Source organism: Neodiprion pinetum, chromosome 4 (genome assembly GCF_021155775.2).
Source record: "Neodiprion pinetum isolate iyNeoPine1 chromosome 4, iyNeoPine1.2, whole genome shotgun sequence".
NCBI classification, from domain to species: Eukaryota; Metazoa; Arthropoda; class Insecta; order Hymenoptera; family Diprionidae; genus Neodiprion; species Neodiprion pinetum.
Genome location: NC_060235.2, coordinates 40,070,026 through 40,097,069, shown reverse-complemented (window position 1 = coordinate 40,097,069; position 27,044 = coordinate 40,070,026). Strand labels below are relative to the sequence as shown.

The window sequence follows — 27,044 nt, the reverse complement described above, 5'->3', positions numbered from 1 at the left end:
TTTTAGAAACCGGAACGATCATTAGATACCTTAATTTCCTTTACATACGGATTTTATCCGGCAAAGTTAATCGCCGGTCCATGTGTTTTCTAGAAGTTACGAGATTATAGATGATGCAATAAACTAGAGATCTAAAATCATGCATCAATGAAGTTGGCAATGTTGTCTTAAATAAAAAATTGATGACGGTAAAACGTTGGATGATATTCCTGTAATCGGAAATACTATTGACCAATAAATTATTTACAAATTGATTTTATCATTTGTTGATTATTTCTAGAATCTCCCAAGCAGACGATCGATATAACAATCGACTTCCCATTCTCGCCGCATGGTGGCGCCTCTCCCAACAATGCAGCGACGCGAACGCAACAATGAAAATCCGTCATCGGCAACCGAATCTCGGGAACCACGCGTTACGTAAGGCGCGTTTATCATTTCGGAGGGGAAAAATTGATCGCTGAATTTGTTTTGGTGGGGCGGGCGGAACAACGAAGCTTCGAGAAAATTCAACCACGGGAGGCCCATTCCGACTCTCGACAAATAGGTTACACAACGTGTGCGTTTGCCGGCTAAGGTTCAAGCTCCCCGATCAACTCGTCACACGCGCCAGTTAAGATAATTCCTCAAAATGGTACGTATCTCTCTGGACCGACTCAATCGCGGTGCCACATAATTCTACGGGAACGATATAAATCCATCATTTAAAGAGCAAATAAATTACAGCTGAATACCCATGTGACTGACATGCATATTAAAATATTTCCCTAAAGTATTAATTTCTTGTTGCCGTTTCAAGCACACTCACAAGTTGATGAGAAATCACGTGTATTCTCGCGGGTAGCATGATGTTCATCATCTCAAATATTTTTAACCTATTTCACAGGCCGTCGCCGCTGCAGCTAAGAGGTTGATCCCACTTTTTGATCGAGTATTGATACAGAGGGCCGAAGCTGTGACTAAAACAAAGGGTGGCATTGTTATCCCAGAAAAAGCTCAAGCCAAAGTACTCAAAGGCACTGTTGTTGCAATAGGTCCTGGATCTAGGAACAATGTAAGTTTCATTCGTAGTCGCTGCTTCTATTCAAACACTAGAGTGACTTCAAATACAAGATAGATTGAAAGTCTTTGCGACCATTCAACTCTATTCTAACCGCTCCTGCTAGGCTCAGTGGAGTCATGCTTCCATGTAAATGGTCACTTCGTTCTTCCACATTTTAATTTTGAAATAACTATCATCAAATATAATTAGTAAAATTAAATTTTATTTGATATTAGTTGGTGGCATGTTTTATTTGATTGGAAATCAGCTGAACATTCATATACACCACATTGAAACGAAAATTGGTTTATCTTACTCAATCATTTTTTCTAATAAATTTTTTGCAACAATTATGTTTAATCATGTTTGAGTATTTGGTGGAAATATGTCCCGGAAGTGATATGAAGTAGTAACTTGAACAATATAATTCTTGCTATTTCGACAGCATACGTTTGAAATTCAATTCATTTGAAGTCCTTGATTTTAACGGTGATTCTAATGCTTACACAGTACTACAAGATCCAATATGCTGGCTCTATAATAATAGTATAGAAATAATAATGTATTAATAAAAAAAATTATATCTAATTGATTTGATCGAAACCATGTTTTTTTCTGATTACAGAAGGGAGAACACATGCCTTTGAGTGTCAAAGTCGGAGATGTTGTGCTGCTACCAGAATATGGTGGAACGAAAGTTGAGCTTGAAGAGAATAAGGAGTTCCACCTATTCCGTGAATCTGATATCCTTGCTAAATTGGAATCTTAATGCTGTTGTAAATTCCAACATTCGATGAATGCCAGAAACTGAATATTTGTGGTAGAATGTCCATAATCTCATTGTGACATACCAAATACAAACACAGCCATCATCCGTGTTTATAGAATGCAACTAATAATTGTTAATTAGAATTAATTGAAGGTTATGTTTATTTCTCTGTAAGTCTGCTAGTGCGTAGGTGTCATTATTTCATACACAACGTTGCGTAACGAATAAAAATATTTGTTTAACAATTATTTTTTATCGCACTTTTCGTCTTCATTAAATATTTCCAATCAAGACCTGTATACCACCAATTAATTAATTTCGGTATATTTCATACATGTGCTATGAGAAATATTTTTGCGCATGTCTCAAATGTGATATTACATCCAAAACTCAAGTTAGAATTTATTTTGTACATGTTTTCTTTGAATGATTGTTAATTTTTACTTTCACTTCAACTTAATGCTCTTCTTAACGCGAGCATTGATTCCAAAGGTCTCTCCACCATAGCGTGTCTCCTCCTTTCTGACTTCTCTCACCTGAAACAAGCAATTTCAATTATTGAGTAATACAGCTTAAGTGCTAAAAAATATAAATAAAACTACAAATACGCACTGCTCCCTTTCTTCGAATTTTAGCCTTGCGATACTTGTTCCTGAGTTTAACTCTTGGGTTGCGTAGATCCTTCCGACGGTGCGGGGTCAGTCCCTTATTCTTTGCAATTTGGCGAGTAATGGCTCGCTTGCCATCAACATCTTCAAACATAACTTCAGTACCCTGGTTCTCAGTCTCGTCAGCGTTTTCATTCACCTCAGAATTTTCATCCTCCGTCTGTTCAATTGGTTTTTCATCCTGAACAGTTTCAACAAAGTTTCTCTTGCCAGTTTTTATCTGCTCATCAGGTAAAACAGCGGATGGCCTCTTTCGGCTCTTTTTATCAAATTCAACATTGTCCAGATTGTAAAGCGATTGGTTGTTTTCAGCAGCTTTCAATATTTCAACAGCTTCTTCTAACAATTCTCCTTGTCCAGATTTTAACTGATTTAGGAGCTGGCGGTACTGTGCTAACCTTTTGATAACTGGATGCGAATTAACAGGTACTCTATCTGCTTTCAGCATCAGATAATATAGTATGTTGGTGCAGTAGTTCAGAATGACATGGTACTTGGTCCTGACAAATGTTAAGCCGGCAGACTCCGAGAATTTACCATTTTTAATTAACTTTAAAAATGGTTCTAGAATATCTCGTGCTTCAGTCAGGCATTCTGAAATAAATAAATTGGGCATTTCATTATATGTTGCAAATATATATATGTAGAATATTAAAAACCCTAGGTTGTTTCATAATAGACAATTGAAACTCATCAGTCGACACAGTAAGAAGGTAATAATCACTAAATGCATTACCTTTCAAGTCCGTTACAAGCCCAGTAAATTCAGGACTCTCTTTCATAAATAACGCCTGCTTTTCCCTTTTAGTGAGTTTGCTTAAATCGGTTTTCACTGTCTGTTGACAATCTTCATTCTCTTCCTGATCTTGTTTAGTCTCAAGTAGGTCCAATCCAAAATCAGCATCATCCAGCTGTTCTGCCAATCTTTTTTGAATATTTCTTGCTTCCTGTTCTTCAAGTTCTGCAGCCTCCAAGTCCTGCTGATTAGTCGAAGCGTAATCCTGGTCGACATAATCAGTAGAATGGAACCTGCTCTTTTTATTTCCCCAAGCTTTTTCGTTAGGCAAATCGTCATCCTCCTGCAAACCTTCGATGTCGGATTTCATAGAATCTGATCCATCGTCATCATCATCGTTGTCCACATCCTCGTCAGCATGAAGTCCATAGACTTCATCTTCACTGTCATAATTGTCTACTGTTCTTTTTTTCCGAACTTTCTCCAACAGTCGTTTGTCTTCCTTGGAATACTCCTCCTCTGAATCTGATACGTCGCCAGTTTCGAAGCCATACAAATTTTCATCAGCATCTCGAAATCTGAAAAGAATTTCATAATGAAAGGAATTTTATATCTTGAAGACTTGTGCGTATCAAAAGTTCTAGTAACAAAATTGTTTAATTATTTTATATCCAAATTATATAACAATTCAATACAAAAGCAAAATCATTTTCGAGAGATTAACTTAAAATAGCAATAATCAACAACTCTTGATAAACGATCTTAAAAGCAATCCGCTACTGAATGTGTTTTCGTTGGATAATAAATTTAAACTTCTCACTTTATTTTGCGACTCATGTTAAAGCCGATTTTTTATTTTACTTGTGGTAAATCACAGTTCGTCGACCGCGTGCGTCGCCACGCCGTTGACATTAAAAATCTAACCTTAAAATGTTCCATCAGGTATCGCACCTATTTCCGAACCTTAGACCTTCCGAACTATCCATCAATCTAACCTAAAAAGTTAAGGCTTCATACTTAAAACTAACCCAGAAACTTGTCATCGATCACCGGTGCTGTGAATGAATAATATTTAATATAGAAAAGAGTTGTGAATCGGTATAGAGATGGTTTTTCAATCATTGACGTTATTCGCGCGGTCGAGAGGTCCAGATGAGTTCTGGCGTAAAAGGAAAATTTTCAAACTCGCCGCAGTGAGTATTACCGTATAGGTTAACTCTAGTAATGATCTCAATTCACCAAGAATTTTGTTAAGAATATTATAATGACAACGATATTCCGCAGCACTTCGTTGGCCGTAAGAGAAACTGCTACAGTATCGCTATAAGATATGTACATCGTGCTTTGCGTTATGCTACTATGAGTAGGAAGCTCAAGAAAGCTGATATGTTGAATGTAAGTACTCGATAGAACCTAAGCATTTGTAGAAGACATAAAATTCTACCTGACACCTTGACACATATTAAGAATATGTCTGCGACTGCAACAGGAATCTATACAAGCAAATGTTCATATATTTCATGCAAAATTTCAAAATGTATCTTACCAATATTATCAATGTTGTGATCTATTAATTTTCCAGCTCTGGAACACAAGGCTCACAGCTGCATGTGCCGAGCATGATATAAATCTCCGGACATTTAAAGAGGCGTTGATGCGAAACAATATTCTGATCGATAGAAAGACTCTGGTTGATCTGGCAATATGGGAACCCAGAAGTTTTAAGTCACTGACTCAATTAGCAATTGCCAGAGGAAAGCAGGATGGTCTTAATGATGTGATGTATGTAAAAACACCACCTGGTGTAATAACAAGAGGAATGCTTAAGTGAACTTCAGAGAATGAAGTGAACTTAAGCTATAGAGAATAATATAGTATTGATGAGAAGCTGATGTAATGTAATTTATAATATTCACTAATACAATAAACAAAATGATAAATATATTTAGTAATTGAACCAGATGTTTATGACTGAATTATTAGTATTATTGTTGTACCCATTTACTCTAACGCTGAGTAAATTTCTATATATGTATTATACATTCGTTCATAGAGTAACAATAATCACATTTATTAATAGTAGTAACAACCAACACAATAAACTTATCAACTTAGGTCTATTGCTTAGCGTTAACTATTTGTACGAAATCTGGCTTCAGAGAAGCACCGCCGACCAAAAAGCCATCGATATCTTTTTCCTTAGCTAGCTCTTTGGCGTTTCCTGCTGTCACAGAACCACCGTAAATAATCCTCAGAGATTCAGAGACAGCAGGATTAACAGTCGTTGATAACCATTGCCTAAGTTTGTCATGCACCTCCTGAGCTTGTTGAGGCGTTGCTGTTTTTCCTGTACCGATGGCCCATACTGGTTCGTAAGCGAGTACAACATTGTCCCAGGATTTGATTTTATCCGCAATCGCCTTAGTCTGCCTGAACACAACTTCTTCAGTCTTTCCAGCTTCACGTTCGTCCAGTTTCTCTCCGATACAGGCAATCACCTTTAGGGTGAAAAATAAATAAGATATATACAATACTGTCAAGAGTCATATCGAGTTACAACACACCTATTGTATAAATATTCTTATTAAAAAAAAAAAGCAATCCAATGTAAAAATTGAGAACTGAGACTTAATCCAAAGGATTTACCTTTACACCAGCTTCAAGGGCATGAGCAATCTTTTCAGAAATGAGTTCATCTGACTCGCCAAACACGTTTCGACGTTCAGAGTGTCCTAGGATTACCCAAGGGATCTCATTGTCCACAAGCATCGCAGGGCTAATTTCTCCAGTAAAAGCACCTTTAGCTACCTTGTAACTGTTCTGTGCACTGACTTGTACGTTGGCAGGTAATATACTCTTGGCATAGTTCAGGTAAATGGCAGGTACACCAACAACGACCTCTGAAAAAGTTAATAACGCAATTAGTGACAAGATATTTTGACTCTGATAGAATACAGTGATTTATCGTCATGTCCCAACAAGAGTAAATCGTAGATAAAAGTTCCGAATAAATATTGAATAAAATTTGAAAGTGCTAGAAGAGAAATATAAAAAAGTATTAACGTACAATTTTTGTTTCATCAGCAACAGAGACGACGCTTTTGCCTACAGATTTAGTTTGTATTTGTTTGGAGAAACGCAATGTTAATACATACACAGTAGGTTATTTGAAATAAACGTAACATTGCAACTTGCACGTACCGACATTCGGGTCGAGGGGGCCGGTCTTTAGAAATGCGACGATTTCGTCTATTTCCTTTTTCACTCCATTCATCTTCCAGTTACCACCAACGAAAAATTTACGACCCATGATTCTCAGACTGCCTTGCTGACAATTCTCTGATGAATACTTGCGAATTGTTCTGCTCTCTGCGAGAACTTAACCAAATACCTGCTAGCGTGACCTTCACAATAAGCGACAAGGTGAAATCCGCCCTGGGCTCAGTCGTCCCCTCCACTTGACATCCCCTCTCTATCAGCCAAGAGAATTTAGAGCACAGGAGGGGATTGAGAGCTCTCGCGCTACCCAGTGCACATAATATCCGTACATGCGTGCATCTATTTTCCATCTATTTCTCACGTGGATACCTGCAGCTCAAAGTAAACGTGTAGGTGGATTTTTGTTTTGATTAATATCAAACCCGTCAGACACTTTTCGGTAATTATTATTACAGAAGGCAAGTTAAATGTTGAACACATATATCTGAATAGGACGCACGATGTGAGCATTTAAATATCCGTAATATTATGTAGTACTGATGAAGCCAATATCAGCTTGGTAAAAGACTCAGAATGAATTTAAAATTATCGCTTAGATAATATTCGATATTATAATTATTAGCTGTTTGCAGAGCCTATAATTCACGTACGAAGTTGTCTGATATTCAACGCATTGCGCCCGAATTCTGTATAATATACTGAAACTTTTTCATACACATTGCGGGAGAAGATTTTGACGTGATAGTAAGGTATGCAGATATTTGGACACTTAAAAAAATAACGAGATCACCAAATCGTCAAACAATTCGCCATAAAAGGTTGTACAATTACCCCTCACACACTTCAGACTGTTACGTCTGTGAAATACCGTTCTTTAGCGTTTACAATGATTAGTGGCCCTGAAAAGGGCCGATTCGTAAACAAATTGAGGCAGTCGCGCTTATTTCGAGCTGGTGTATTTGGTGACAGCTTTGGTACCCTCGCTGACAGCGTGCTTAGCAAGTTCTCCAGGAAGCAGAAGGCGAACAGCAGTTTGAATCTCCCGAGATGTGATCGTCGAGCGCTTGTTGTAATGAGCTAGACGAGACGATTCGGCGGCAATGCGCTCGAAAATGTCGTTGACAAAGCTGTTCATGATGCTCATAGCTTTGCTCGAAATACCAGTGTCTGGGTGGACCTGCTTCAGGACTTTGTAGATGTAGATAGCGTAGCTCTCCTTCCTCTTGCGCTTCTTCTTCTTGTCACCCTTCGATATATTCTTCTGAGCCTTACCGGCTTTCTTCGCTGCTTTACCACTAGACTTTGGCGTCATTGTCTCCTATGCGTCGATGTCGAGAATCGAAGGACGACTGTACCTGCGCTCTCTCAAGCAGCATATTTATTAGGCGGCCAGGTACGGCCGCCGGGCCAATCAGAGAGCACAGAGCTCCAAACGACACGCCCATCGTTACCCGCACCGGGCATGCCGGGAAACGAGAAGCCCGGCTGCACGTTCCGCTTTGCAGCTTGCAGTCGTGTTTGTGGGTCGGCATGTAATTTCAAGCTATACTCTACGAACTTTATTTTATGTTGGGTTGCTTAATTTATCCACATAATTATAATATTCCGTACCTGTAATTCGTCTATATCATCAAACTTAGGTCTGGTCGCGGGATTTATACTAATGTATTTTCTATGAATCACAATTGTATACATATGTATATGACGAAAAATTCATTCTTTAGAACAGTATAATTATTGGTTGCGTCAAAGGGTATTTCGCCGGAACAAAAATTGACATCATGAGTACATGTTTCGTGATTACTACATTTTATAGTGTTTACGAGAGATTGCTTGAATACATTTTACTGTAATTACGTGATTTCTCATGATTTCTAAGATATTTCATATGATTTCTTAAGATCAAAAAAATATTCTTGTAATCCTGAATGATTTTTCATGACTATCCGTGATTACCTTGATTATTACTAATGCAGAATTGTATTTTAATATTATCGATTTCATTGTGATTTCGCAGAATACATATTACGATATTGACAACTCAATCGTTGCAGTAAAACATTCCTTGGGTTCTTTCGCAATTTTGGACCTATAAGAGTACGAGTAGCCACATAAACGCTACTGTATTTTTGGGTCTTGAAGGGGATTGATTGTCCAATATCTATTATCTGCTCAACGAACTATGTTTACTCTCCAATCGTTGGGAAAAATTAGACCCAGGATATGTAACCCAGTCAAGTCTAATTAATACAGCATAATAAATAAAAATGCTTGCTTCGACAAAGCAGCAAACAATAATATTCTTTGTTATCGGCCCTGAAGTCGATCACGTTCTGAGCATACTATTATTGATTTATATGTATACTGGATGTTACAAGGGCGGCGACGGTGTTTCTAGCCATGTGGAACTCCACGAGGGGAAAATAACTCGAGATTTGAGTATTCAAATTAATTTTTTTATGCAGATAAATTTCTTTAATTCAATAAAATTGATTCTAATTCAAGTGACTTTCAAAAAATTTCAATTAAATCTTTTATATTTTTAATTAATTCAAATTGATTTTTTTTAGTTCAATTCCATTTTTTTATAATTCAATTCAAATTTTCTTTTCTCTGCAGACAGATAATTCTGGCACGAATCAAAATTGATTCAAATCAACTTGACTTAATTTCTCATAATTCATTTATTTCTCAATTAATTTTCATTGATTTACTTATTTTGCGTTAATTCAGGTGATTCTCTTTAATTCAGGCGAATCATAATTAATTTACAAACCTATTGACACGTTAATTCAGCGTGTTATTTCCCCCTTGCAACCCCACTTCCTACGGAACTATACATTTCGAGCACATTTTATTTTACTCACAAAGTATAAAATTACTCGAAGTCTTGACAATATCTAAATTAATAATAAGTATGGCAAAGCATGGGGCGAGAAACAATTATTTTCATTATCTATGCGAAATGGAAATGTAACGGTGTATTACCAGAAAAAGATGGAACATAATGACAATGACTACCCGGAATTTCGATGCATTCCCTTCTCGTGTTCAGGCAGCTGGCAGGTAAACCGGTGAGTTATACCTGGAAGGATATCCAATACAAATACCTATAACGGCCAGTCAACTATCCCATAAACTAAACTTACAAATGACTAGCCTGTTACCGCGTATCAGTTTATATTATTTAATTTCAAGAATATTCTGGTTTACAACGCGCTGCGCATAATCTAGTTTAGTACACATTTCCGGTTTTGGGATGCATAGTCAGATAAGAATAGTTGAAACCAGAACGCGATAAAACGAAAGCTTAGGAAAAGTCATTTGAGCTAACGCAAGTTACATAGGTATAACTATAATAAAGCATTTCATGATGCATGGCAGGACAAATATCAACTATTGATATTTGATTATATTAACTACTTCAGAGAAATAACGTTATTCTTGTTTTCGCAGATACCTATAGTATGTATAACCGCATCGGTTGTCTTATGCTGATAATTTAACAATGGCTCTTTTTATTCGATGACAAAATTTTTATACATAGATAGGTTGATGTTTTTATCGATTCATCACGAGTTATTCGTAGTTGTGCAATTGTAATTACTTCAACTAAATTACGAGTCTCGGATAAAAAACTGAATGAACAAACTTTTAATGCTTCAAATTTTAATTAAATCATATTTAAATTTTCACTTTTGATGTTTCGATGGTTGTTAAGAGTAGACTGGACGTCTCGCATGCCTCTGATCAGTAGTGGCATCTTCATGCTATCCAATACGGTATTGCTTAGTATAAATGTTGAATACGACTGCATCGAATGAAAGATAAATATTCATGTCTGAACAGGATATGGTAATCAAGACAATGTGTATTTGTTAAACAAGGTGATGTGATATTCGATTTGCATTAGAAAATTATTTTTGGCCCTGAAAAGGGCCGTTTTGAGAATTGAAGCGAGGACCAGGATAAATTTAACCGCCGAAACCGTACAGAGTACGACCCTGACGTTTGAGAGCGTAGACTACGTCCATAGCTGTTACAGTTTTCCTCTTGGCGTGCTCGGTGTAAGTGACTGCATCACGGATCACGTTCTCAAGAAACACTTTGAGAACGCCACGAGTCTCTTCGTATATAAGACCGGAGATTCTTTTGACTCCACCACGACGAGCCAGACGCCGAATAGCAGGCTTGGTGATTCCTTGGATGTTGTCACGAAGCACCTTCCTGTGCCGCTTGGCTCCTCCTTTTCCCAAACCCTTTCCTCCCTTACCACGACCAGTCATGTTGAAACAGATCAGATATGTACGACGTTAGTCGAAAGTACGAGGTTCAATGCGAGTAAGCGCGGCGCGACCCACCTATATACCCTCGACGCTCTTATCCCCACTCCACGTCCGCCGGCCAATCAGAGCGCACCATCTGGTTGAGCGCGCTGCTATATACCAGAGGGTCCGCCGGCAAGTCCCACTTCACTTTCGAATTTGGCCACGCTCGTTTAGCTCCGCATCCATCGTTATGGCTCGTACTAAGCAGACTGCTCGTAAATCCACTGGTGGCAAAGCTCCTCGTAAACAACTGGCGACCAAGGCAGCACGGAAGAGTGCACCGGCCACGGGTGGCGTTAAAAAGCCGCATCGGTACCGTCCTGGCACCGTTGCACTTCGTGAGATCCGTCGTTACCAGAAGAGCACTGAGCTGTTGATCCGCAAGTTGCCGTTCCAACGACTCGTTCGTGAAATAGCCCAAGACTTTAAGACCGACCTGAGATTCCAGAGTTCTGCTGTTATGGCTCTTCAGGAGGCAAGCGAAGCTTACCTTGTTGGATTGTTTGAGGATACTAACTTGTGTGCAATTCATGCCAAGCGAGTCACCATCATGCCTAAAGACATACAACTGGCTCGTCGTATTCGTGGTGAACGTGCTTAAATAGCTCTGCAATGAGCCAATAATTGACCGGCCCTTTTCAGGGCCACCAAAATAATTTATGCACAAGAATTGAATCTACATATATGCCGAACATGAATTTTCGTTGGGCTCACCCAATTTAACCAAATTCCTAAAGCAAGTGAGCTGTTGCAACTTTTGTAATAATGCAACGAACTTCGAATTTTGTTTATTGTACCATTCCATCGAAATCGACTCCGTACTTGCCAATCATTAAATTTTAATTGCTTTCGAAGTAGTGCCCTCGTCAATTACAAAGTTGCATGTAAACATCCGAACATCAAGGTTCGCGTATCTCAAATGCGAGAAGGCATGAGAGTAGCCCCCATTTTATTGAACTCAATTCTGAACAAAAACACTCGGATACATCTTCATTTGACACGATTTGATAGAACATGGTGTCTAGTAGAAGATACGTAACGAATTCTAAGGCATTTTTAGGTTATTCAAAACATGCAGGAAAACTAAAAGACGTATGCAAAAGGCACTACATAATCCAGAAAGACAGCATACATTACTTCTACTACACCTGTTAATAGGGAAAAATACAATTTGAAGTGGGAATCCACTTTTTACAAACAGTTACTCAGTGAACGTCAATAAATATATCATTTGCAGCAAACTTTAAAAATAGAATATTTCCAGGATACAGCAAAAAAAAAAAAAAATTCAAAGACATGTCCAGGACCACAGGACACCACGGAGACAGTGGATATTTTGGGTCTGAGAATGGATAATTCAATTGGAATTACGGAATTAAAAAATGTAAATTGACCAATGGATCGCATTTTATTTTGTACTTATATTGATTTAACTAATTTATTTCGGTAATACCATACCGGCATAATTAATTGGAAAGCATCGAAAAGAATTCATTAGTAAAAAATATATTGATTATAAATAAAATTGATTCTGTAGTAATATATAAAATATGCAATCTGTAAAAATAAATCTACAGGTAAAAAATTAAATTCTTGCAAAAGTACATATGCAAATATCTGGAATTAATAATGTATAAATCTGAAATTAAAAAATTTCATTCATGAAAAGAAATCATGATTGCTGAAAATAGTAAAAAAAAAAGAGTATTTGCGAAATTGAAATGCTGCTACGTATATCTACCACAAATTAAATGTCATGATTATATTATAAAAAAATTTTAATATTAATAATAATAAACATGAAGATAGTTCAAATTCAAGATTTCCCAAGATGAACTTGTTCCAACTGAAGCTAGCTGAAAAGAGAAAATAAATATGTAGTTTATTGTTTGTGTCCTAAATTAGGACGGGAATGGAAAAATTATATTCATGATTTTCAAAGACAATAATAAACACATGGCCGATATGTCAACAGTTGGTTTTAAATTAATTAGGAAGAGAAAGGAAATGCAACATTTACGATAAAATACGATATGACGTTTCATTCTTCCTAACCTCAAACGAAAAGTGTCTTCAGCTCGTAGGCTAAGCGATTGCAATTATTGTACGTACACCGACGAGTGTCGTAACTGCGTGACTTTATCACCGAACTTACAGGTAGTCAATTCACACGCGAAAATTATATTCACTCGTCTCGATCAGCGTAAGCAGTGCAAAGCTACGCTTGCATGGCGTGCGAATTCAGAATGGGTCGTAAAGCCAATACAATGGCATCCGGTTGAACCTCGACGCGTTCGCACACGAAAAAGAGAATACATGGACCCTGAATGAAGTAGAAACTCGACAAGACTGCAATCCTTAGGATTTATAACAGGCAGACTGTCAGCTTCAATTCTTTTTTGTAATCGTTTCCGAGCATTGAAATAACGGCAGATTCGTAAATTATCGACCTAGCTCCTGACTAGGCCGATGAAAGTTCTTCATAAACTGTCACGTGCCAACGTTGGTAATAGACTGTCCGTTGTTCTCTATACATATACCGTTTACCAACTTGAGTAGCGCGTACATATAAAACGCAGAAAGCACCGCTTGACGATAAATTTCTTTCATTTTTGCTTAGGGAAAACCCTATAATGCTAGCAATCGACGGATCTACTACTTCCTGACGTTTTAGTGAACGCGAATCGACTCGCTGGCTAAAAGATTTGATAGTTTATCGAAGATCTATGAAGACGACAGAAATAAATTTTCGTCTGATTTTAGCAACTATCTAGTATCGGCAATACGGATAATTTATAACTCGTAATTTGCTCTTCAAAATAACGATTTCCAAAATGTTTGGCATAAATTTTATGTATACACCATCAACATGAAAACGTGCGTACGATCAAATTTGTTTTGCAAAAAATTTTTGATGGTCCTGATAAGGACCGTTTTTTTTTGTGTTGATGCTGCTGCTTGCTGCTGCTGCTCACTGCTATTGTAGATGACGCCTGTAAATCGAAGCGATTTACTTCTTTTTAGGAGCAGCCGCTTTCTTCGGTGCTAGCTTGGCGGTTTTCGGGGCAGCTGTTGCCTTTTTCGGTTTCGGTGCTTTAGGCTTGCTTGTAGGTGCTTTAGCGACTTTTTTGGCCTTGGAAGAGCTCTTTGCTTTTGGTGGTTTGGCGGCCGGGGATCTAGCGACTTTACGCTTTTCCTTTGTGACAACACTACTAGCAGCACCGGTTTTTTTCGCTGCAGCTGCTTTCTTGGCGGCACTCACCTTCTTATTAGAAGAAACGGCTGAGGGGGCAGCCTTCTTCTTGAGTACAGCTGGTTTTGGTGCTGCTGGTTTTACCTTGGGTTTGGAAGTCTCACTCTTCGTAGCAGAAATCTTGAACGAGCCAGAAGCTCCCTTGCCCTTGGTCTGAACTAAAGCTCCAGTGCTGACAGCAGCCTTCAGGTATTTCTTGATGAAAGGTGCTTGTTTTTCTCCGTCGATCTTGTACGTAGCTGAGATGTACTTCTTAATAGCCTGCAGAGATGAACCTCCGCGTTCCTTCAGAGTAGAAATTGCAGAGTTGACCATCTCAGACGTACGAGGATGCGCCGGCTTGGTACGAGGTTTCTGCGATTTCAGAGCAGCGGCACCTTTCTTCGCTTGTACAGCCGGACTGGTTGGAGTAGCGGCTGCTACAGGTGATGCTACCTTGTCTGCCATTACTGCGGATTATTATTGATGTCGAATTAACTTGAGAGCAATTATTTAGATGCGAACCAAACAACTGATGCACGAGTTATGACGATACTGCCAAGTCCCCACCCAAGCTATGCCCGAGCGCGGACCATGGAGAGAGGCCTCAAGCGTTTCACGTAGTACGCGCAACGAGTCTCCGAGCTGGTGGAACCGGGTAAGCGGACGATAATCGCTCTTCCTCAGCTTTCCTGGGGTTCCTGGTGGTCGGGCTTTTGTCACCAGGTGCTCCATACTTTCGACAACGGGTTGGAAGAGATTTCGAACGAGTTCTTGCATAGAATTTCTCGAAAATTGCGAGCGGCTGAGACTGTGCATCTCCGCTGCGATCGCACCCTGGTCAACAATTGCTACGTTTCCGACCTAGGTGACGGTTACTGGGTATAAAATTAGGTGATACTTCAAGTCAAAGCTTTGCTCCAACTCCATGCAAAAATTCAATTTTCTAGGTCGACCTGGAGCGACGATATAAGCCGTCGAAGTCGGAAGGGATGCGAGCAACCTCCATCTCGGACGACGCGATTTGCTCGAACAAGATTCGGCTCGACATCAGCAAGGATGAATGCCATCCTCGCAGATAATCATGATGACAATAGTTTTTGGATAAATTAATTACGAAATTTTCCTCCTCGAATTAATTGCCGTGCCGATAATCCGTATATAAGTTAATAAGCATGTGGTGCTTTCGGTTGATGTAGGTGCAGGTAAATGGATTCAGTCATTATAGATTGTGGAATGAACAATCCAATATTGCAGCCTGATATAAACAGAGCTATTTTAATTTCGATTGGGGTGTCTGATGTTTCTATTCCGTAGATCCCATTAATACATTCCATATACTTATATCTAATGCTGATAATTATTTAGAAATAGATCGTTGAAGCTTTTATTTATTTGGCGTGTATTCTCATTATACGTCGATGGTCCAAGTTAATTATCTGAAAATGTAAGACCACCATCATATTTTTATGATAAATATTTCAATAACGCACATTACGGTTTTTCGATATACCGTTTTCTACTTTCTTATTAGGTTTTTCTGCAAGCGTTTTATGGCGCCGAAATATGTACCATGTATGGAAACAGGGTTAGGTTTCGACAGGTAATAAAATATCAGATCGGAAGAATTCGACAGGCTCGATAAATTATATTTTGTTATAAGAAATTCACATAAGATTCTTTTAATGGGTAAAATAAAATACACACATCAAAAATTAATTGAAAATCATGGAATGTGACGTGATTTTAAAACAATTATACCAATAAGTATAAGATACAGTATATTCATTAGTTATCATCTCAAGACTGTTACGAGCCTTTGATTTAACATTTTCAACATCAAATCCGAAATTCGGATAATTTCCGACAATATATAAATTTTCTTATGGTCGATTTCGACGTTCGACGTATATGTATATCTTCGAATATCGAAGTCCACGTATCTCCCGATCGAACGCAAAAAAGACTTAACAGCTCCATTCTATATGCAATTTAAAAAAAAACAACACATTTTTATTTCACAGAAAAATTAAGGAACGGATGAATTCTACGAATTTACTAATGCGATTTCGTAGAATCCGTGCAATTTATTTATTTCTGCGTCAAATGAAAATGAATTGGAGGGTTTCTGTTCGAAATTGTGTATGGAATGGGAGGTTTAAGCCGGTCGTTTTCGCTTATGCGATACATAGACTTTGATATTTGGAGATACATACGTCCACGTCGAATCCGACCAGGGCACCCCCTTAACCTATAATAGAAGAGTGAAAGGGTTACAATACAGCTATAATCATGATTGAGAGTGGCATAACGTGCTACGGATTCTGAAAATCGACTGAAAATTTGTCAACGGTTGGTTAATTCCTTAAAAAACGGTTGTAGCTATAAAATTGTGAATTTTTTGATGTAGGTTTATAAAGTTATCGATACAGAAATGTATAGGTTACGAGGTGATTCTAAACGGCATATTACATGTATTACATTGCGAATATTTGTTGGATTTTCTCCACGCTATTGGTAGCGGATGTCATGTATCATCATTAACCGAGATGAATAGGAAAATATTACAGTAAACTAAGTGCAGAATGAGACCAAAAATATTAGCTCAAACTCCTCGAAAGCTAAAGAAATTAAAAAAAAAATCGTTTTCAAACCACGGAATTCGTGATGAACAGTCAACAGCGAACGGCAGAACAGTGGAACCCGGACCGTTCCAATTCCAATACCTTTGTTCAATCGAATACTCTAGACCTGCAGTTTTGTGGTTATTTTTGCAAATCTCAACCCTGCGTTTTATTTCCATTATCAATTTTGTAAAACATTTGCTAACCATACAGCCAAAAACTTTTACGTCTCCACTTCGATCGCCACATCGCAGTTTTCACATCCAAACTGATTTGACTTGACAAAATGGTGAGTGACTACTCGTGTTCTGTCGGCTGAAGCGAAACGGGACGATCACGTTGTAGAATATTTCTTTTACGTTTAAATCGACTTATTCACGCGAAATTTTCCTTGTCAATGAAAAATTATCGATTATCATTAGAATCCTCATCGCAAAGAAAGTAATCAGTATGCCTGTGCGGCAATCTCTTCGAACAATAAATAGTTACGGAAATGATGACAATGTTTGTTTATTCCTGCAGTAACAGCAGCCTGCAGCTGCTCAGTTGAACACGTTTACATTTTGCCAACAGCAAGAGGAGATTTTTATTTTGATATTCACGTAACACATTATTTACGTTAATCATTTTTCCACACTCATTTCTTGTCTAAATATACTTCCTATATCCATTACAGCATAATATGCCAGCATCGTTCATCTAATGAAGAAATTATTTCCATTTTCAGTCTCACACTATATTGCTTGTTCAGCCAGGAACCAGGCCTGAAACGAGGACATACTCGGATTATGAAAGTGTCAACGAGTGTATGGAAGGTAAAAAAAACTTATTTATTTTCAAAAAAATTAAATTCGTATTGCGATCCGCCATTATGTCTGACCACGATGAGCGTATGAAATTCAACTGTTAATATGTGAATTAAATGAATAATTTTTATTTTTAGGTGTATGCAAAATCTATGAAGAGCATTTGAAGAGGCGAAATCCCAACACACCTACCATCACATATGACATCAGTCAATTATTTGACTTTGTTGATCAATTGACAGACTTGTCATGTTTGGTTTACCAAAAATCGACAAACACTTATGCCCCCTATAACAAGGATTGGATCAAAGAAAAAATATATGTGTTATTACGCCGAGCCGCTGGCCACAGCGAATAACCTTTGCCATTAAGTACACCTAAGAACGAGACCTTTATCTTCACGTATAAGCTAAGTTAATTCTAAGTACATTATTATAATATTGTCTATATTATTATTAACAATAAATGAGCAGTAAGAAAAACGAAATTATTATTCTTTTCAATTCCTGTATCATCATCAAATTAGCACTCTTTGTTGTTGCAAATCTTGGTAACTAATTTCCTGCAGAGAATTGAAAAGGGTTAGCTTTGTAATTTGCATATTCAAGTTTGTTAAAATTTCAAAATGGGTTGGAAACCATCAGGTATCATCTTTCACAAGTTTAATTTCGTAGAATTGAGTTCACCATTCGAAGCCGTACCTTGATTTTGAATCGATTCTCGCGAGTAAAGAAACAAGCTTTGTACAAGGAAACTTTCGTTCATTGATAAATTATATTCGAATGTCTAAGCGTATGTTATTCACCACTGATAAACTATTGTTGATTATGAGATAGTACGGCATAGAATTCTTAGTATTCGAGGAAATCATGCATAATTTTTATCTACCAAGTATCATATGTGATAAAGATAATGTAACACACTGCCTGTCGTCCAATATTTGGAGGAAACAATGGTCCTCCAGTTTTAATATTTATTAGTCTGTAACTGATGTTGACCAAACAACCAGAGAAAGAGAAATCCATAGATCATTGCACATAACTTATGTGACGAAGTACAGGAAATATGTTAGTTGTAGGCATAATTGGTACAAGTTTTTTTTTACCTAGCTACCATTCAGAAAGTGAATGTTCCGCGTCAGTTGCGTGCACTGAAAAACACAGAATAATTACACCTTGAGTAATATGTATTCATGATTTATACCACGCTTGAATAATTCGAATGATTAATTAACCGCAAAAAATTTTCATACATAATTTCTAAACGTAATAAAATTCCCGAGCCGGTTTTATATCCGTTGACCGAAATAGATTATACCCAATATCAATCCGTGATTTAACGATTTCGGGGTCGAACGAGTATTGAGATTTTCAACTTTCGCGACACTATATCTTAAAGTCTATTGACTACATGGCTAGAGAACTTAGTAGTTAAGAAAGAATGCGATGACCTTGAATAAAGATGATGATCCTTTGGCACACGTGCATGCATCCGTGAGACGCAGACACGTGGCAAATAGTCCACAGACTGCGCACCATCAAGTGTAGGATGAATATTGAGACGAAATTACGTGCATGGTAGGTGCACGGTCGATTTTATATCTTATTATATACCTGTTGACACGTATTTGTCAGTCTCCTCACCCTTTCAAATGCAGCGGCGACGCCGCGCGCAGGCTCTGCAGTCGCCGTCGTTGCGGCATTATAAATTTTTTTCCCAGTAATTTGAAATTTCTATGATATTTTTGCTGTATTCAGCTCGTAACAATCAGTGCTTAGCAAAATGCAGATACAGCGGTGCGTCTTTATACTCCTCAATGCATCGTATACACTGATCCTTTATCATATCACTTACTACGCAGCCTCTGATTCATCATTAGGTATTATATGTATATATATACACGTTATATATACGTTGTATTCGATGTGTATCGTACACACGTCTTATCTTCCTCCTCGAAACTGAAACGTCCTGCGTAATGACACCCCCCCTTTTCATACAGCTGTTCATCTGTGTGACAGGGTCATGACAAGATTTGAAGTAAAGGATAAGAAATAAAGAAAATAACCATGGAACTGTATACAAAACATCGGTTGCATAACCGCATTAGGCAGGCGGAACACATATTATAGCAGTGGGGATGAAGGAACGTTTTTACCATCGACTAAAGCCGCTCTACGGAGCGTTAGAGTTCGAACCGAACCGACTGCCGACCGCTCTGGTGCTTTAGATAAGATAATTTTTTTCGCATTAGAAGTCAGTGGAAGTCTTGCGCCAGTGCGAAACGGTCGGATTTAGACCTGCGGCGTGGCTCGGCGTATCATAAAATAGTACATATTACACAGTCAGTCAGTCAGTCAGTCGGTCAGTCAGTCGGTCAGCAAGTCAGCCTGTACATAATATCTAGTGGCGTAAAAATAATTCAATAAAACAATCGCTGCATAGAGCGTTATATTCATGCGGTATTATTTTCATTGCATCGAAATCTGATCTGTCATTAGAAGGAGACGCAGTCAATGGCGTAAAGGAAAAATCAACGTCCTGACAACATTGACAAGTAAAATTTTAGTACAACCTTTCATATCGCTGGACAAAGAAAAATCATATATGATAAAAAAATCTACGCTCGATTGAGTCGCGTCTCGTGATCGGAGTGACATCATCGTTCTCGTATATTTTCCTCGTGCTTGAGATTCACAGAAAAGGCACACTCGTCACTCGACATTTTGACAGTTTGACAACGACGTTCACAGAGGCCAGCAAAGGGGTTTGAAATGTCTGAAAACCTGTTGAACGATGTTGATCCCCTGAGCGAAATACCCATGGAATCGGATTCACGGCCCACCGAAGGTACCGGAATCACGATTTTTTGTTATGTTTGAACACGTGTTTGTGCCGCCGTCTTATTTCCGTATAATTTATTCACATTCCTTGTACGTAATTTTTCCACTCGAAAAATATGCACTTTTCATTTAATACTCCAACGTATATCTGAGGAAAAAATTGCGCATTGTATCGTCGTGAATAAGTTATTTTCATTTCTTTTCTCATCCCGGAGTCACAAGGCCGTTTCTTGTTATACGTACGAACATAGTATATCTATCGTAGTATCTTATCTTCTAAATATTCAACTGCTAATTCGAAACTGATTTCTTACGAAAGAGCTACGTTACAAATGCGTAAGAAAAATCCATGGCACAAGTTCAATTATTGCCTCAAGCTAACGCCGCTCGTTATCTAAAGAAACTGTGAACCCGTCGATATTAATAATGCAATCCCCTAGGAAAGTATCGACAATATTTCCATTGTCTCGATATCCAAGAATTATCCATTTTTCCTAGGATGTTAGAAATTTTATTTTAGATTACCACAACTCTTCATTGTTCAGCTCAGTAAAAGCCTTTAAAAAATAATTTTTTCTCGCCAACGAACTGGATATGCAAATATAGATAACGTACAAGATAACAATAGGTTGCCTTAATTCTCTGTGTATTTATACATGGAAACAATATGGAAAGGAGATGTAAAACATAAAACACCTGGCTAGAAATGAATAATATCCACTTCGTTACATGCATAACTTGGCAATATTTTTTACCAACGGATGAAATTTTGTGCGATGAAGTATGCGTGTGTGAATAAATTATGACGTCAGCACTAGTCTGAGTAATAATAATAGTGTTTTTGCATGCATTATTCTTTTTCTTTCATGTCTTTCCAAAGAGCTGCAAGACAGTTTGTCCCAACACAATGGAATAGAAGAAAATTCAGACATCGAAGTAAACGAATTAGAATATGCAGAGCCTCTGCCCCCAGAAAAAGTCAGATGGTTTTATAAAGAGGGAGTGGACAAGAGATGGGTTGAATTTTGTGGATACGACAGTCTTAGAATTGAAAATGTTTGGAGACGTCGAAAGAGCGGCACAAATGAACACAACAATCTTACCGCTGATGGGCATATGGAAAGAGTTGTTGTCAGAGGTGGAATGTATGATGTAGAAATAGACAATATGCGATGCGTCTCAATTTACTGGCCAGGTAGGCTTATAATGTCGAATGTAAGACTTGGATATCAAGTAGTAAATAAACTTGGCAAACACAGATTAATTTTTCTAATTAGCTTTCTTTTGTAATCACTTTGACTAATATGTAATTTATCGTGGCCTAGAAAAAAATCAATAGTTACTTATGTGTATTAATACATAATGTGCACTAATGAATAACAAATGATTTTGAATTCAGTCCTATCGTCACACATGAGTGTCTACAGATTACTTTGTCCTTGAGGCCAATATGGCTAATTTTCTCCAACAACATCTACAATTGCTTGCCAGAAGTACATGATATATGTGATCTTGCTAGAATAAGTGTAATTTTAACATCTACTGGGGTCGTGTTGTACACTTTTTAGTAATTGACCCTTATGTGAGAAAATTTAACAGCTTTAGACTTTTGTAGTAAGATTTCTTTACCGAATGATTTTATCAGATTTTCACAGCAAAAAGTTTCAGTAGTCATATTGTTCTGTTCATATTTTGGCAGTTGGAAAATTTATGAAAAATTGTATAAGTCTGGTACAAAACATTTTTCGGTTAATACCATTGTGTTATCTACTTTGTTGAAGGCGAAGAATGGGAAATAATGAGGGGTACTTGGTTTTATGATGGCAGTTGGATACCGCTGGAACCGGATCCCTCGCGGGCTATAGAAGAAACACATCTTACGTTGTTTCAAAAATCGTCTCCCACCCAATCTAGTTCAACGTCAGCAGCCAGCACCCCGTCACATTCTTACAAAGGTACCTCAGCCTTTCATTTTCTCTTTCTCTTAAATGTTATTTTGTTACCAATCTCGAGTGTCTATACTTACTGATCTTGAAACTTTTGCAAACGATTTCGTTCATCCTCTTCTGTTATCGTGCTCATGATAACTTCCAATGTTATTACACAGAGGTATAATATATGTACGTATATATTCATAAATATGTATAATATATACGTGACAGTTTGAAATTCAACAGTTTGGACCATGTTTTGTTAGTTTTGGCAGGCATCTGCATTATGCCTAATGCGTCATTGCGAAACCTGGAATATGCTTAAATATCTCAAATAAGTGCATTAATTGATAAAAAGTGAATGGCTATCAGTGTTATTTACAAGAAAATTATACATAAGGCGCATAGCAAACTTACTTTCTTGAGAAAAACTCTATTTTCGGGAAGTTGAATGAATTTTCTCATTTCCTAAATTCATACTTGTAAATTCTTTGCTTCACATCAACCCAATAGCATTACATGACATCTAGATAATAGAGCAATTTGAAACAGCGGGACGTAACTTGAGTATTACATAAACAATTGAAAAACTGTTTCCCACAATAGCAGATTGAAAATTCTGTTTTAATGTACTATTGTGGAAAACACAATATCTGCACCTTCTATACTTTATTGATGCTCAAAATATTTGTATTTTATACAATTTGAAAGAATATCTGGGTAGACTTGTCTGTGTTATAAAAATAATTAAAAAGTTTTGATCAGTTAATAATTGTTAGCACACATGTATTATCCAGATATTAACGACTTCAGAATTTATAGCTAATAGTGTCACCTGATTGCTTTCATTTTAGTTCTTCATACAAAAAACTTTCCCGAATTCCATGTGGATTGGCATGCAGTAGATGATGTAGCTCTCTACAGTGAAAATACACCAAGCAAATTAATGCGTAGCGTAACACTGAAATTGGGATTCACCAAAAGTAAGTTAAAATTATCTTTGCTGGTAACTATTATCTATAGAATACAGCGTTTTCTTTTCAATTAATTTTTGATTTTGCTATCAAGTGGTAATCCGAGATTTTTATCTATGCACAATAAGTTTCAATTTCAATTAGCATAATTTGTACATAGGAAAATCAATATTTGTATGTTTCTTTGAACGCTTATTAAAAAATCATTAGAAATAAGTGAAAAAGGAATAATGATTTCAAATCATTGTATTTGATATGTTTGGTTGAGCATGCTAATCAAATTGCCAAATCTATTAATAGAAGAGTTTAAATCAACAAATTGTTTTACTTTTTTGGCTGCAGATCATGTAATATTTATAATGTGGCTTATTCACGAATCACAAGCATGATACCCACGTTTATTTTTGCTTCAGTATATTCATCTATAATACATTTATGATCTTCACAATTCCAATTTCGTCATGCTACTGAAATCATTCAGTCTTTATTTTCTAACTTTGAATTTAGATTCATTTCAATATTTCCATTCATAGCTACTGCAACTTTGCATTTTGTGTCATGACATCCAGAGCTATTAATCCTGACTCTATCATGGCTTTTTATTAGAGAAGGCTTAGAGTAACTTAACTGTACTGAGTTTACGTTTTCAATTTCATTGATAAAATCATTCAGCCCGAAACAATCAATTATGGATTTCCGAAGTAATAATGGTACACCTTGAGACATCCGACCATTATAACAACATTTTGTGACGCAGGATAAGTATCTCATTTCTATGCTACCAGACCCAATTTTCAATTTACCGCAGCGTGCCAACTTTTATTATCTCTGGCATTGGTGTCGGAACAGTGTCAATGAATTGAAATATTACGACTTAAATTTCTGGCGTGGCGAGCAATATGTACGCTCACTGCACGAATTACTACAATACAAAGTCTGTTTCGTTAAATATATATGTAGTGCTTTGCAACCTATGTTGATTTCTGTATTCGTAATATCTAAATTCCAAGTAAAGAACGCGGCCCGAGTTTGCCTATTGGATATAAATTGTAGTGATGAATTCCACGTTTAACATGATGCAATATTTATTTCAGAGTTTCTCGGAAATGTTCGAGCGAAATTAGTTAGCACAATACATCGCCGTTGTTACAGGCCATCGTTACCCCAAGGAAAACCCATCTATCGAAAAGGCCCCACTGGTATACGGAATGTCAATGACATTAACATCGTTTAATTGTTTCATTTGACGTTTGTTACAGCGACGGGATATCGCCTAAGGAGAGGATACAAACATCCTGCGGTTATGGACGATAAACCACACGACATCGATCACTTGGTTTTTGTCGTTCATGGTATCGGACAGAAGAGAGACACTGGAAAGATTATTCGTAACACAACATCGTGTGTCTATGTTTTTGCTAATAGTCCCTAAGGCAATTGGACAGAGAGAATATTTGAATTATCATTCCTATGATTTGTCATTGTGCTCACCGTTCTTCAGAAATACTTGAGATGATACAAAGCCACAGAAATTTCTGATATGCACCCATAATTAGATCAGTATTGGTTACATAACGTTCTTGTAAGGTTTTAGCAGAGTCAAATATCTTTTAGTAGACCTACATTAATTGCCTTTAGGGACAGAATGTATAGTCGTTGCATATTTCATATGTGTTATATTACGTAGTTTCAGAGAATGTGTCGATTGGTTAAAACAAAAGTATTTTCCAACTTTGACTCACCGTGCAGAATTTTTTCCTGTTGAATGGAGATCTTCGCTCAAACTTGATGGAGGTGAGCCTCAAATCTCCAAAAATAAGTCATACATGAGATAATCCAGACACTAATTCCGAGTTGAAAATAGGATTGACTTGAATGACATCTGTACTCAATTTAATTTTTTAGTAAGGAACAATTATTTCACCAAAGATTTTCTATCTCACCCTCACAGATATCGTGGATGCTATAACACCTTACAGTGTTCTGAGTATTCGTCATTTACTGAATACATCGGCGATGGACATTCTCTATTATACAAGTCCATTGTACGGCGGAGAGGTCAGAGCTGGTCTTCAAAAAGAGCTCAACAGACTTTACTTCATGTTCGCTAGTCGCCATCCAAATTGGAAAGGGAAAGTATCCATATTAGCTCACTCCCTGGGTTGTGTAATCGTCTACGACATTGTCACAGGATGGATGGGCCCTGACAATAGACCTTCGTCACCAGCATCACCCGAAGTTTCGCCAGAAGGTCTGCAATTTCCTGTAAGTTGACAAATCCAATGTTTGACAAAAACATTTGGTTTAAATTGATTGAAAACTGAATTGTTAACAATCTTACATATTTTTGCTCTTTAATGTACTAATTATCTCTTGTTCTTTTCACAGATTGAGAACCTCTTTTGTCTGGGTTCTCCGCTATCGGTATTCCTAGCTTTGCGCACCCGTGCTCCATCCAACAGAATTGGTGTAATGCCACAAGATTTGTGCAAGCGATTCTATAACATTTTTCATTGGTCAGATCCAGTAGCTTATCGAATGGAGCCATTATTAGAAAGGGGATACAGTAGAGTAGAACCTGTGCTGATACCCCCGTACGGTGGGTTCGATGGGCAACCGTGCGAACAGTCACCCTCCTCGTCGAATGCAGTTGATCCAAATTTACCATCTGCAGGTATGTTTTCCACACCAACACTTTTTATGTTGAATGAAACATTTCTTTTCAAATGTATAGAATTGTTCAAGATATCATACGAATCAATTTCAACATGCATTCATCCTTGGATTTACAAAAACAAAATAATCACACATTTCAACTGAACATTTCAATCTGATAAATCATGGTCAATTTTCAACTCAGAGAGCGAAGAAAGAGACGAAAGCCCAGGAGATATGCCAAGTCGTAATGCAGACAAAGGCTGGAGTCTCTGGGGCTTGGTGAGAGGTGGGTGGAGCACGAAAGATGGCACATCCTTGTCTACACCAGATATGAATCCACCATTTCATCCTGATCAAGGTAAGGACTAGGTAGATAAGATAAGGTCAGGTAAGGAGTAGTTTTGTTGATCAAGTTTTATGCATTTAATAATTTGATTTCTCTTTCCGTCAGAACTGAAGCCTAGATTGGATTACGTCTTACGGGCTGTTGGTTTGGGGCGAAATTACCTTTATACAGTTACAGCTCACACTGCCTATTGGAGCAACTATGACGTAGCCTATTTTGTACTGACTAAACTTTTCCCTGCACTGGAGACATGATGTTGGCTTTTATTTTTTTTATTTGGGCCGTTTTTCGACCCTGTTGAACTCCACTAGTCCACCACAGGCCTTCCAGGTTTGAGCTTGTTAAAAGGCCTGCCACCAAAAATAATCTGTGATAACGGAAAAATGATACAATAACATAATAAAAAAAAAAAAACATTTATGGAATAAAAATAAATCGGAAACAGGATCGAGAAGATGAAGAAGAGGAAGAAGAAGGTGAAAAACAAACTAGGTGTACAATTCTGAATAATTTGCACGATCGAAGGCTAAATCCAAGCGTTTCACTCTTCGGGATCAGATACAAAGTTTTACAGTATTGTACAGAAATATACAGTTGACGTGAAAATAGGTATCAATAGAGAATATCAGTGTTTCGTACAAGAGTGAACAGTAAATTCTCATTTACTACGTGTCTACCACATTAAATAGGAACATATCAATAAATTGTATTAAAACAGTCCAGGATCACCTATTTGTTGAACTACCGTCGTTATTTGTGGATTCTTGCAGTAGAATCTCGATTATCCGAAGGTCCAAAATTTTGGAATACATAACCATGCATTAACGATATTTTGAGTAATTTCGCACGTAAAAGCTAATAGAATAAT

At 37.4% G+C, this 27,044-nt stretch overlaps 10 protein-coding genes and 1 long non-coding RNA gene across 15 annotated transcripts; 5 read left to right on the top strand and 6 right to left on the bottom strand.

Annotated features, from left to right (window-relative positions):
- Positions 1–474: 474 nt before the first annotated feature.
- Positions 475–2,059, top strand: LOC124218165 (10 kDa heat shock protein, mitochondrial). Its single transcript, XM_046624623.2, has 3 exons — positions 475–634; positions 887–1,054; positions 1,668–2,059. Exons 1-3 carry the CDS (start codon positions 632–634, stop codon positions 1,809–1,811), a joined length of 315 nt encoding a protein of 104 aa, XP_046480579.1. The 5' UTR covers positions 475–631; the 3' UTR covers positions 1,812–2,059.
- On the bottom strand, positions 1,955–4,271 carry Sas10 (UTP3 small subunit processome component Sas10). 2 transcript variants are annotated; one of them, XM_069135179.1, is made up of 4 exons: positions 4,140–4,271; positions 3,216–3,793; positions 2,424–3,073; positions 1,955–2,347 (listed from the first exon to the last, which is right to left on the bottom strand). In XM_069135179.1, the coding sequence occupies exons 2-4, from the start codon at positions 3,583–3,585 to the stop codon at positions 2,258–2,260; spliced, it is 1,110 nt and encodes a 369-aa protein (XP_068991280.1). In that variant the 5' UTR covers positions 3,586–3,793; positions 4,140–4,271; the 3' UTR covers positions 1,955–2,257. The 2 variants fall into 2 exon arrangements, with proteins under 2 accessions (XP_068991280.1, XP_046480574.1); XM_046624618.2 differs by having other exon boundaries at positions 4,036–4,182.
- On the top strand, positions 4,268–5,381 carry mRpL20 (mitochondrial ribosomal protein L20). The gene is made up of 3 exons (XM_046624620.2): positions 4,268–4,408; positions 4,500–4,610; positions 4,798–5,381. Exons 1-3 carry the CDS (start codon positions 4,322–4,324, stop codon positions 5,044–5,046), a joined length of 447 nt encoding a protein of 148 aa, XP_046480576.1. The 5' UTR covers positions 4,268–4,321; the 3' UTR covers positions 5,047–5,381.
- On the bottom strand, positions 5,104–6,647 carry Tpi (triose phosphate isomerase). Its single transcript, XM_046624619.2, has 3 exons — positions 6,417–6,647; positions 5,862–6,115; positions 5,104–5,713 (listed from the first exon to the last, which is right to left on the bottom strand). The coding sequence occupies exons 1-3, from the start codon at positions 6,523–6,525 to the stop codon at positions 5,333–5,335; spliced, it is 744 nt and encodes a 247-aa protein (XP_046480575.1). The 5' UTR covers positions 6,526–6,647; the 3' UTR covers positions 5,104–5,332.
- Positions 6,648–6,755: 108 nt separating this feature from the next.
- On the bottom strand, positions 6,756–7,763 carry LOC124218164 (histone H2B-like). Its single transcript, XM_046624621.2, has one exon. It carries the CDS (start codon positions 7,744–7,746, stop codon positions 7,375–7,377), a length of 372 nt encoding a protein of 123 aa, XP_046480577.1. The 5' UTR covers positions 7,747–7,763; the 3' UTR covers positions 6,756–7,374.
- Positions 7,764–9,130: 1,367 nt separating this feature from the next.
- LOC124216482 (histone H4) lies at positions 9,131–11,000 on the bottom strand. The gene has a single exon (XM_046621040.2). It carries the CDS (start codon positions 10,718–10,720, stop codon positions 10,409–10,411), a length of 312 nt encoding a protein of 103 aa, XP_046476996.1. The 5' UTR covers positions 10,721–11,000; the 3' UTR covers positions 9,131–10,408.
- LOC124216481 (histone H3) lies at positions 10,923–11,363 on the top strand. Its single transcript, XM_046621039.2, has one exon. The coding sequence runs from the start codon at positions 10,953–10,955 to the stop codon at positions 11,361–11,363; it is 411 nt and encodes a 136-aa protein (XP_046476995.1). The 5' UTR covers positions 10,923–10,952.
- Positions 11,364–12,115: 752 nt separating this feature from the next.
- On the bottom strand, positions 12,116–14,523 carry LOC124216480 (histone H1-like). The gene is made up of 2 exons (XM_046621038.2): positions 12,818–14,523; positions 12,116–12,618 (listed from the first exon to the last, which is right to left on the bottom strand). The coding sequence occupies exon 1, from the start codon at positions 14,460–14,462 to the stop codon at positions 13,773–13,775; it is 690 nt and encodes a 229-aa protein (XP_046476994.1). The 5' UTR covers positions 14,463–14,523; the 3' UTR covers positions 12,116–12,618; positions 12,818–13,772.
- Positions 14,524–16,686: 2,163 nt separating this feature from the next.
- Positions 16,687–17,911, top strand: e(r) (enhancer of rudimentary). Its single transcript, XM_046622299.2, has 3 exons — positions 16,687–16,907; positions 17,346–17,433; positions 17,562–17,911. The coding sequence occupies exons 1-3, from the start codon at positions 16,905–16,907 to the stop codon at positions 17,780–17,782; spliced, it is 312 nt and encodes a 103-aa protein (XP_046478255.1). The 5' UTR covers positions 16,687–16,904; the 3' UTR covers positions 17,783–17,911.
- LOC138190823 (uncharacterized) lies at positions 16,778–19,504 on the bottom strand. The gene is made up of 2 exons (XR_011176919.1): positions 19,068–19,504; positions 16,778–18,574 (listed from the first exon to the last, which is right to left on the bottom strand). It is a non-coding gene; the product is annotated as an uncharacterized lncRNA (long non-coding RNA).
- A 111-nt stretch (positions 19,505–19,615) lies between these two features.
- Positions 19,616–26,648, top strand: LOC124217047 (phospholipase DDHD1). 4 transcript variants are annotated; one of them, XM_046622290.2, is made up of 10 exons: positions 19,616–20,274; positions 21,148–21,462; positions 22,049–22,222; positions 23,053–23,181; positions 24,432–24,573; positions 24,860–24,966; positions 25,124–25,423; positions 25,694–25,846; positions 26,033–26,188; positions 26,282–26,648. In XM_046622290.2, the coding sequence occupies exons 1-10, from the start codon at positions 20,199–20,201 to the stop codon at positions 26,428–26,430; spliced, it is 1,701 nt and encodes a 566-aa protein (XP_046478246.1). In that variant the 5' UTR covers positions 19,616–20,198; the 3' UTR covers positions 26,431–26,648. The 4 variants fall into 4 exon arrangements, with proteins under 4 accessions (XP_046478246.1, XP_046478243.1, XP_046478247.1 ...); XM_046622287.2 differs by having other exon boundaries at positions 19,617–20,274; positions 25,124–25,437; positions 25,561–25,846; XM_046622291.2 differs by lacking the exon at positions 21,148–21,462 and having other exon boundaries at positions 19,617–20,274; positions 25,124–25,437; positions 25,561–25,846.
- The last annotated feature ends 396 nt before the right edge of the window (positions 26,649–27,044 follow it).